Source organism: Prunus mume, linkage group LG4 (genome assembly GCF_029339155.1).
Source record: "Prunus mume cultivar Tortuosa linkage group LG4, ASM2933915v1, whole genome shotgun sequence".
NCBI lineage: Eukaryota > Viridiplantae > Streptophyta > Magnoliopsida > Rosales > Rosaceae > Prunus > Prunus mume.
Window position 1 is genome coordinate 5,956,232 of NC_142701.1, and position 11,660 is coordinate 5,967,891.

The 11,660-nt window shown below is 37.3% G+C and overlaps 2 protein-coding genes across 3 annotated transcripts; both read right to left on the reverse strand.

The window, feature by feature from the left end:
- Positions 1 to 3,837: 3,837 nt before the first annotated feature.
- LOC148917763 (anaphase-promoting complex subunit 13-like) lies at positions 3,838 to 8,405 on the reverse strand. Of its 2 annotated transcripts, none has more exons than XM_089051401.1 (4): positions 8,275 to 8,405; positions 5,444 to 5,584; positions 5,278 to 5,331; positions 3,838 to 4,117 (listed from the first exon to the last, which is right to left on the reverse strand). In XM_089051401.1, exons 2-4 carry the CDS (start codon positions 5,517 to 5,519, stop codon positions 4,056 to 4,058), a joined length of 192 nt encoding a protein of 63 aa, XP_088907527.1. In that variant the 5' UTR covers positions 5,520 to 5,584; positions 8,275 to 8,405; the 3' UTR covers positions 3,838 to 4,055. The 2 variants fall into 2 exon arrangements, with proteins under 2 accessions (XP_088907527.1, XP_088907528.1); XM_089051402.1 differs by lacking the exon at positions 8,275 to 8,405 and adding an exon at positions 8,150 to 8,268.
- A 2,309-nt stretch (positions 8,406 to 10,714) lies between these two features.
- On the reverse strand, positions 10,715 to 11,451 carry LOC148917764 (vignain-like). The gene is given in 3 exon segments (XM_089049499.1): positions 10,715 to 10,992; positions 10,995 to 11,306; positions 11,397 to 11,451. Coding segments are annotated over 3 exon segments (645 nt in total).
- Between the last annotated feature and the right edge of the window lie 209 nt (positions 11,452 to 11,660).

Here is an 11,660-nt window from a genome sequence, read left to right on the forward strand (position 1 = left end):
CACACCGCACCTTGAGCATTTGTTTTCACGCCGGTCCTCTCCTTTAGAAGGTATTCTTTGTGTTTTATGACGCCCCGCCATAACCTTAGAAAGAGGAGGGAGGATTTTTATATTGTTCAAATGTTCGGGAATAACCCATGTCCCTTGAGGTGGTACAGGATAAATGGATTTAGCATATGCAGCTGCCCATGTTGCTCGTGTGTAATACGAAGAGGCCAAGGAGTCGGGGTTCAATTTCAAGTGTCGACATACCGCAATAGCATGCTTGCACGGGAGTTGCTCTAAGTCAAACTTCCCGCACGTACAACTACAGTTTTGCAAGTTCACTGCACTGCTCATATCACCATCCAGAACATTATACTCCCATAATTGATTTTGACCACATTCATCCTTGAAGCAGGTGTAACCTCTTCCTTAACTTCTTTTCGCCTAAATCAGGGCACAACGTAGATTGACATTTCCTTGCTAAATCTTGATGTTGACTAAACCAATACATAAGCATATTTGTAATTTCGTCGATCAAGTGTACCACTGGAAGCATCCTTGCAAAACGAATAACTGAATTTATGGACTCCACAATATTTGTTGTCATCACATTATATCGCCGTCCATCACAATGGGCTCGAGACCACTTCTGGAGGGCCGCACGTACTAGATAAGTTCGCACTCGGTCATTGTTTATCATGGAGAAGTGATGATTGAACTCCCCCAAACGATACGACTTGGTTGCCCTTACAAAATACCCTAATATAGGATCCCACTGCTTCAAGCGAAATGAGGCTTTCATATTGCCCTTCAAATGATAACAGCAAATTCCATGTGTTGCCCCAGGAAAAAAAATTTCAACCCATTTTGTATGCTGACATTTCGATTAGATATCACAACAAGATTTGAGCAATCACCAATTGCATAATGTAGTTTTGTCAAAAACCACTCCCACGCTGCATCTGTCTCCAAATCTCCAATCCCAAAGGCAATAGGATATATATTACGATTTCCATCAAATGCGGTCGCAACAAACAAAACACTTTTATACTTGCACTTCAAATGGGTAGCATCAACGGCAATGACAGGGCGCATTGACGACTTAAATCCTCTTATGCATGCACCAATTGACATAAAAAAAATATAAGAAGTGGTCGGCTGCATCAATCTCAATGTATGTCAAAGTTCCAGGATTTGTACGCTCCAATTCATAATAATACAAAGGGAGAAAGGAATATATAACTGCTTTGCAGACTCTAATTGTTTTGAAAGCTAACTCTCGGCTTCTCCAAGCTGTAGCATAGCTTATGGTCACCCCAAAATTTGTTTTGACATCTTTCTTGATATCAACTGGAGTATAAATGGTGCGCGAATCCTTCAATCTCCAATTCACACTGTCGGACAGCAATCCAGTCGTAGCTTGAGGATGGTGACTGGTTACATACCTTAGATCACATTCATGAAACGGATCATATTTAAAAACCCTAAACTCATGTAATCCAACTTTATATGCCCAAACTTGCCAAGGGCAAGAAAGTTGCCAACAACGAACACACAACTGACGCTTCTCCAGATTGGACGGTTCTCAATCGAAAGTGGCCTCTAATTGCTGCTAAACTTATGGTTTTTAAAAGGGAAACATTTTTTGGAAAAACTCGACCAACCTTAAAATTTGCTTCCCAATTTATGCAACAAAGGCCTCCACCATAATCAATCTGTTTCAAACTGTGACCATGCATCAAATCAATCCAACTTGTCTGCATTCTAGTCGAAATTGATTGTCAGGAAGGTTCAGATTGCACCTGTCTACGCTGCACAATGGAGGGTTTGAAATTGTTGTCCCCATGACGATGCATATTTGGCGCAGAGTACGGTTCCTCTTCGTTGCTAGGTTCACACAAATCAACAACTATATTTTCGACACTTTTAAAATTAACATCTTCAACCCAATCCGTCCAATTAAAACCATTTCCACCATTTTCAGTTTCGTTGTCCCCAATTACCTAATTTCTATGTTCCACACCAAATTTAGCAAGAGCATTGCTACTCTCAATGCTTACATTGCCATTCCACCCTTCAATACCATGACCTTCTATATTTTTCAACCTTGCTATTAAAGGGGTTACTTTAGAGGTCATAACATCTGTGTTGTACTTTAGAAAATATTGAACATCATCATTGTGTTCAACCCTTATGTGCTTATAGACAGATGAGGATATAGGAACTGAATACTTCAATGTGACAATGTATTTGTTGGGATCTGCATCCATAATCTTATAAATGCGCTAAACAAGGTCGGGAAACGTTATGTTCCGGACACTATTATGCCTTTAGCCTCCCCACCTTCATAACTGTCAATGTTATCCTTCCGAACCCAACTTCCATTGTAGCATACCAATATTCCAACAGTATCCATTTTTGCAAATAACATTAATATTGACTAGACCGATTAATAACATTTAACTACAAAAATTAGGTCCAAAAATAAGATACATGAACTATCATTCCACTACCCGTATTATCTTATCAATCCACAAATCTTCAATTTCAAATTGTAGCTGCTTCAACAACTAAAATTTATTATTTTCTATTTTCTCTTATTTTGAATATATGTCTGGGTTCCAAGTTATTAACAAACTCAACTAAACATACCATGACAGCAAGATGCCCCCTCTAAGATATAAGGGTTTTAAACAAATTTAAACACCTTCAACAGAAATATCAGTTGTCATACAAAATGAATTATGCAGTATAATATCAAACACCCTCAACCTTACTCAAAAATCATTTTGTATCACAACCTGTGCAATATAATATCAATTACCAAATTGGAAACCAAAACACACAAACTAAACTTCTTACCAAAACAAACCCACAATGGCAAGAAATTCCCACTCAAATACCTCAAATTCCCTAGTTAAGCATCTAAATTGAGGCTAAAACTAACCTAACCTATTTTTAGGCCACACAAAGTTAACATATGATTTTTCTGTGTGCTGTTATTTTGGTCATTATCAAACACATTGCACTACATTATACAGAATTCAGTCAATTTTAAACAAAATTCAAGCTCACCACACAGATCCCACTACAGATAATAACAAAAACTATGAATTTCATCATATCAACCCTTCAAATTGAAAATTTTAGCTTTTGCCCATGTGTGGGAAAAGGATAAACGAATTTATAAGACATACAAGACAAAATCAATATCGAACTCACCTTCGCTTACAACGACAACGGAAGTCGCCATCGCGGGCTTCACGTGGAGCGCGCAATACCACTTCAATGTGAAGGTCCATAATGGAGGTCGTATACAGTCGCTTCGCATCACAAACTAGGGTTCAAAATTTTAGGCCGATCGTTTAGGATGATGGACGGTAGCGAACTAGAGCTGCCCAGGTTTGAACTTGAGTTCAGCCACTATTTGGGAGACTGCAAAAACAGGGAGGACAGGACTTGGGAGAAGTTGCCTTTTAGAAACGAAGCGCTAAAGTCTTTTATATGGAGGGCACTTAGGTAATTTCAAGTCCCCAAGTGATTATGTCAGAATAAGATTTTTAAAGTGATCATTTGAGAATACAAGTTTTGAAAAGTGAATATATCAGCATATTTCCCCAGAAAGATTGGCTTTTCATGGAACAATTAAACAATTTGAAACCATGGGTTTGTTTCTATGAGGTTCCTTTACAACTGAAGATGGCGCATATCAAATCAGCCGCACAAACTTAGAGCTTTCAACACTAGAGGTTAGTGGTTTCTGGGCTGGGCAAGGGGAAGGGCAGGGGCCTCGAATCTGAGACAGACGGAGAGACAAAGATGACAATCAACCCATCCACAGAAAAGGCAAAGTTAAAAATATGGTCCAAGCCTAAAAGTGTTTTTAAGGAAAAATAAAATATGCTATCTGCTTACAAAATATACAGAAGATTATAGCGCTGTACATTATCAGCTTCACGTCAATAAGATAGCCTCCAAAACCTCATATTCAACAAATCCTACTACGTTTCGAAAGAAGGCTGTACTTACACAAATTCTTATGCCATAAAATAAATAAAATAAAATAAAAATCACTGAGAACCTAAAGCAAGGTCATGCCAACCATCTGCAGCAACTCGTTGAGTCTCCTGATCTGATCAATGAGAAAAATTGGAAAAGAGAAATCAGTAGGAAGGAAAAAAATTAGCACCAAGCAAATGCAATAATAGTCCACAGATAATGGCCGAGCTCCAAAAATCCATCCCGCTCCCTAGAGTTTACCTGACTTTTCGCTGGTAAAGTGGGTGACAGACAAACAGAATTACATGGACCACAGCAGCAAAAGTAATGATATCAAAGTATAGTAGGATATTCATCGAAATATTTCAGACAAACAAGCAAAGAAATAACTGCCCCAATAGTTAATATGGAAAACTGATGCAATGCCCCTGGAACACCAGTGCCACTTCTTCCTCTGCCCCAAAACCCCCACCATCCCCCTGGCTCTCCCAAAAAATGGAATATGTATATTGTGATGAGTTAATAATTTCAGAACTTTGCAATGGGAGTCCTGCGATCAGTTTTTTGGAATTCCATTCAATTTCCTGTTGAGAAAAGTCATGTATCAAGCATGTGAGCAGTAAATTGATCTATTCAAGTGTCTCTCCTTTCCCACCATCTCTTTCTCTCTTGTCACTCTGTTGCTCCTCTGAATGTCCAAATTAATCAAATTCTAAAGTGGTTCAGAAAGCAGAAATGGAGGAATTGATTTTTTATGGTTTTTATCTTCAAATCTCCTAGGGTAGAACTAGGCTTGTATTCCTACATGTGGGATTGAAGCTCCATTGCTTGTGCTCCCCATGCTTGAATCCATCCCTATTGCCCAAAGAAGTATTAAAAAGCACATATTCATAGCTGGAGTACCTACACAATCCATTGCTAAAACTGTAAAAAGGTTAACACCATTATGTCATCCTCGAACCCATTCCATGACCCAATGTGAAACCCACTTCACTCTATGGCCCATATCAACCAAAGAACCCCCCTTGCTGGTAACAAAGAGTATACTGAAGAGTTAAACATAAAGACCCACAACTGATTTAGAGAGAGAGAGAGAGAGAGACCCAAAACCAATTTCCGTGAGAGAGAGGGACAGAAAGAATTCAAGACTAACACAAAGACAAAACAGATTTGGCAGATAATTGAATGGACAATGCAACAGTGTGAAAGTTTAAAGAGGATCAAATCTTTTTTTTCGGGGAAAAAGGGACTCGCGGGGATCACAAAAGTTTCTTAAAGTATAAACAGACGTACTTGAATCCTCGGTGTCATCAGTCCGTACAACAAGCACTGGTGGAAGGGGAAGTTCTGCAATAAAAAAAGACAATTTTAACAATTGAACAAAAGAATTAATGAAATAAATACTTTTCCTTCAATGAATGCATGAAAATGCATATCAAAGGGGAAGGAAAAACTATACCATCATCAGGAAGAGTGCTTCTCATCCATTCTTCATCCACAATATCTATGAGTATACCCGGGTTTAACTCAGCCATTTGTTTTATACCCAAGGAAAATCTAATCCAGAATTTTTGTGCAGTTTGAACTAGTATCAGTGTATCTGTAAATGAGAAACATGAACTAACACATTAATAAAAGACATACATTGGGTAGGACAAAAGAAACAGAACCAGTATATTAAACTACAGAGAAAAATAACTCTGCCAAAACTTGTTCATGATACATGAGCAATCTCCAAGACCGATGATAATATCTCAAACAAACTCAAGCTAATGACATCTAACTAAAAGCAGCAATTTCATATCATGATGAATTACTGGGTAGCTTAACCTTGCAACGTTTTCTTTTTCTGTCTTTAAAAAATATGAAATTAGGAATGCCATTGTTTTGGAAATATAAGGACGCAATCAGTGAAGGATACAGAAAAAGAAGCAACATTATACCCACGTGCCCTAGCTCAGGTGGTAAAGTAGCCTAAAATAGAAGTTGTAATATCTCCAAGCACGGAAATGAATTTAAAAAATTAAAATTCAAACACATTCTGCATTCATTTGAGAACAGCCACTCTTCTTGGCTAGAACAGCCATCAATCACCAAAAGTAGCATCAGTATTATAAATTTAAGAAATACATCCACTTCCCATTGGCCCAGAATCCAGATTCCAAAGAAGCAAATCTCTATCATTAGATATTTCCTGTTTTATAATTATATGTGTATTATCCAGCAAAATTAGCCTAAATGCCCTGTTGTCATTGCTTAATGCTTACACATGTAGAAAGCACACTAATTCTGTTGTGCTTTCATATTGCATGGAGGTGCAATCATCAAATAAATGCTGAATTAAGAATTTCATATATCCCCCCTCCCCTACCAAAACGCAGGCATTTGTCACTCTCGACAATAGCCGAAGTGGAAAGATAAAATTTGTATACTCAAGCATTTGTGTGAATGCATACAGATAGATATGGCCTTTGGATATAAATATTTAATGAATCAATTATTACCATAGCTGCAAGAAATATCTCTGAAACACTAAATCGCCTGTTATGGAACAAATGAGACATTCTGGCTCAGTATGACACCTACGGAAAGACAAAAACTTTACCAGGAAAGACCTAACAGGCAATAAAGCAATACACCCGCATTCTAGCTTATGCTAGATGTCTATGGAAAAGATTTCAAGTCTAGTCGATTCCCAGATGATTTCCGTCTCTCAAAATGACACTAAATTGTTTATAAAAAATCAATTTTAGTAGAGTTACACCAAATCTCCACCAAAATCATTAACAGTGTGCTACATGGAAACCATGTCATAGTTTCTGTTGGTGAACTGAAGAAATCAGACAAACAAACCAACTGATTAGAACAGTAACTTTCTCCAATTACCATCTTTATATCACCTCAAACAAGGAATAACATTAGGCACCATGTCATAAGGTTTGACGGGTATGTCACATGATTGCCTTGATGAAATAGAAGTTAAAAATTATTGACTGGACAACAGCCCAAAAAACAACCAACACGGAAGACTTGCATATACATGGATAGAGTATAGGACAATTAATTTGTCTCTATGGAAAATCCTATCGTTATATGACTGGAAGTCTTAGGATCCTATAATTACTTTTGAAGCAAAACCAAGGCCTAGTATTTGAGAGACCTAATAAATAATAAAATATAAAACCAAAACCCATTTCATGAAGCAACAGCATTAACGATCCTTAACTTGAAATGCAAAGCAATCTATCTACAATTAATTGAACCCAACTAGAGTAAAATGTTCAATTAATTTACCAATCCATTTACAGTTAATGGAACCCAGATAGAGTCCTTCAATTAATTTACCATCCATCTCTCATAATGCAGAAATTCACTCCACAGAGAGAGAGAGAATCAGAGGATACAGAGCCAGGAAACTAATAGAAGTAGTTCATTTTCCAGCTATCTTCATACAGGGACCAAAAACAAAAGCGCCACTCTTGAATTTGATTATCAAGATTGGAACCGTGAGAACTAAACCGGTAGTTTCAGCTATCCACAACAACCGAATGCGTCAAAAGAAATATGAAGGAGAGAGGTCCATATATGGCACCCTCACTACATAATTTCGCATCAACATTCAGGGTTATTATCAAATCGTGAAACTATGGTCAAATTTTACTTTGTCTCTTGGAAGCCAAAGCGGCCCACTTTACCCTATTGACCAAAGTTTGGTGTTCCATGTTTCCCCTACTGTCATATCCATCCAAACTCGTCTCTGAACCTTTTGGGCTTCTGTTTGATCTGCTTAACATTAAAGTGGTAAAACAAAACCCAATATTTCGTCTCTGTAGCATGCACTCTGATTAAAATCAATATGAGCAAAAAAGAAAACCAAAAATTTGATTTCTCCAACATAGAACCAGCAACCCATATAGAACATACACCATCAATATGTTTGCATCACAGATTCACGATTAACATAACACTAATTAAAAGTATAACAATCCAAAAAATATATTCAGACTCTAAGAAAAATGCGGCAGCCAGAAACCGAATGCTTCAACCCAGAAATTTAACTTACAAACCGAAGTTAAGCATCCAGAAAACTGCCCAAACCATAAACAAAACAAAAACCTGAACCAAGCAAACAACAGAAAACCCAAAATCTAATTAAACCCTTTACCAGTAATCGAAAAAATTGCAGTTGAACACAAACCCAAAATTTCACCCGAAACATGAAACCACAAAGAGAGAGGTGAGAGGAAGAGAGAGCGTAGATGGAGAGTGACGGAGAGAGTGAGAGCATACCCAAACTTGCAGAAGACGACAAAGAGCAGAGAGGCCTCAGAAAAACACTCGTTCGGTGACCATTTTGCTCAAAGAATCACAGAAAAGCGTTTGGGTTTTTTTTATTTAATTTTTGGTCCTGTAGTTTGTCAATTTATCAATTTTGTCTCTTTATAGAGTATACTAGTGATTTATCATTTTTGTCCCTTTATAGAGTATACTAGTGATTTGCCTCCTGAAATTGTACTTAACTTTCAATTTACTTTCTATTCCTTTTTTTAGAAAATTAAGGATATGAACTCTTTTTTTGGCCAATTTCCCCTTTACCGTCTAAATCTACAACATTTCTTCCAATCTGCTGTTAAATATGATGGAAAAATAGTCATTTTCATGTTAAAAATAAATATAAAATGAATAATAAAATAAATTAATGAAAATTGAAATAATACTCCTCTCTCTCTCTCTCTCTGGTTTTCTTGCTCTAAGAGTTTGAAACTTCAATTTCTGTTTAATGGGTTTGAGGTTTGGAGGACTAGCTCATGTTGTAGTGGCAATTTAGCTGGAAAACTTTCACCTCGGGTTAGAAAGCTCATTGAGCTTAGAGTTTTATCGCTGCCTTACAATGAACTAAGTTGATTTTGTGAAGTTGATTTTGGGGTGGTCTGGGTGGAATCTCGCGTGGGTATTGGGCTAGGGTACGGGTCTCAGTTGGGGAGAAAGAACATGGAGAGAGAGAGAGAGAGAGAGAGATTTGAGGGTGGTGGAGATGGAAGGGGAAGAAGGGGAAGGGGAGGGGAGGGAGGAGACAGAAAGTGAAGGAGGAGATAGACTCAGAGGGGAGGGTGGGGAGATGGAAGGGGAAGGAGGGGAAGGAGGGAAGGGAAAAGGAGGAAGGGGAGGAGGGCTAGGTTCTTCAGTTGGGGAGGGGTTTTGGCTCTAGGTTTACTCTTTTTCTTCAATTTTTTCCAAAATAATAATTTAATAGTAAAATTGATGAAATGTTGAGGATTTAGACGGTAGGGGGTAATTAAAAAGAGAGTTCATATTCTTAATTTTCTATATATAAAAAGGATAGGGCAAATCAAAGTTAGGTATAAGTTTAGGGTAAATCACCAAGATAATCTAATTTCAATTTTGTAAATTTTATCATGTAATTTCCTATCTGAGGAATTTAAGGACGATTTCATTTTCTATCAAATCTCTCCAAATTCCGCACGTACGTGTCACCTGTGGAGGGGTATGTTCATCCATTCTAGCCAAATTACTCTGAAATTCCTCCTAATTCCCCAAATTTCAATCCAAAGATACAACTTTTTCTGAAACCTTGAGTCCAAAAATCATGTTGAAAGTGAATGGGAAAAGCTCCAACTTGTGTTTTACCATTGGATAGTTTGATTGGACCAAAATACCCCTAAATGCTAGGGGCACGTGGTCAAAACTCAACGGAATTTGAAGAAATTTTACACAAATTCAATTTTTTCCTTAAATTCCTTCGAATGGAAAACTACAAGGATAAAATTCACAAAATTAAAACTACAGGGGACCAAAGTGATAAAATCAATAAATTACAGAGACCAAGAGTAACCTTTTGCCTTTTTTATTTATTTATGTTTTTTTGTTTTCTAAAAGAGGGTGAGTAATGAAAGAAAAAAGAACTTTAGGAGTTGAGTATTATAATTTTGGTTTAGTTGTTGTCTTGCCCTTGTTCTTTCATTTGAATCTAACCCTCCTCTTGCGATCCCAACTAAACTTTGCCAATTGTGCTTTTACTCAATGTGTGTGTCTGGGGAAGAAAAATTCTCAACTAACCACTTGTACGTCATTCTAATTAGCTCTTACTGTGTCATCATTTTTCCACTTAAAAATACAACATGGTTTTTTTTCTCTCTAAAATGTAATGTTATAATGGGTCTATATGTCAATAACTATTAACATACTCACGTGGCATGAACATTTTAGTAATTTGAGCAACTAAAAAAATTATATCACAAAAGTTAAAAAGGAACTAAAATGTGCCCATCTATGCCTCACGTGCCCATGGACACCTAAATTTTTGGGGCCCTATTTAACGTTTATACAATTTTATACAAATAAAAAAAATATTGCTAGTTTAATAAATTAGGCGTCCATGAGTGAAGTTCAAACATTGATGCAGTTGATGCTCACACATGTTTCCTAAGCTAATAAAGATTGCCCCAAATACGGATGTACTAAGTTACATAATTACATGGTTTATGATATACTAAGTTACAGAGTATATAATATGTGTGTCTTGAAATTATTCTTATTTGGAGTTGTAGCTAGTTTAAAGTTAAGTGTTGGTGGAATTAGGTATGCAACGTTAATACACAACTAAATGAAACTAGAGAAGTTTTTGCAGCTTTATATTAAGCTTTCCAGTTTACTTACAGATACAATCTTCATTAAGTATTAGTTTCATACATATTGCAATACCTACAACCTACGCAGTGGGGTAAGAGGCTTCCATAGCAATGCCACATAGACCTTCCTTAGCATCAACATCTCTTTGCATTCTTATGTATCCTTCTTCACCCCATTCCGTGCCCCATGAGTTTTTCACCAACCAATACTTAGTCCCATCATCACTGACTCCATAACCAACAGACGTAACACCATGGTCTAGGCTCGTTCCACAAGTTCCTGTAAAGACACCACTTGAATAGAATTGGAAGTCAGAACCACTAGCGTCAATGGCAACAGAAACAGGTTGATGAGCACCGCGTTAAGAAGGGCCTTTTCATCGTTTGCAGGAACATCTTCGTGGCCAGTTATCTTGGCTGCAATGTTAGCTTCCTTCTTGGTGTTGCATGTACCATCAACACCGTTGTAACGGTAGTTAGCTTCCGTGCTAAGCCCATGATTTTGTTGGATGAACTGAAAGGCATCATCCATTAAACCACCCTCACAACCTTGGTCTACACCTTTGGTGTCGCAATCAACAAGCTCTTGCTCAGACAAAGAGACCAGTTTACCAGTTGTAAGTTGAGTAATTCCTTCTGTAGCTGCCACTGCTGAAAATGCCCAACAACATCCTGGATTTTGATTGCACATAAAAGCAGTTAGAATAACAGAAAAAAAAAAAAAATTCCAAAAGGAGAACATGTGGTGTTTCTCTAATTTACCACATTGGCCTTGGTCCTTGATGGGTGTTACAGCTCCTTTCTTTCTCCAATCCATCGTAGCTGGCACTGATGTCGTAACATTTTCATACTTGAAAGAAGTCGTTTTTGTGGAACATTCATGCCCCTTGAATCTGTTTCTCAAGGCTATGAATTCTTCATTTGTAAGGTCTATAAATTGATTGACGGGAAATAGCCTAAAATGCCACCCATTTCATAATTTTAACTAAAAATACCACCCCTTCCTAATTTTTGTACAACTGCTAC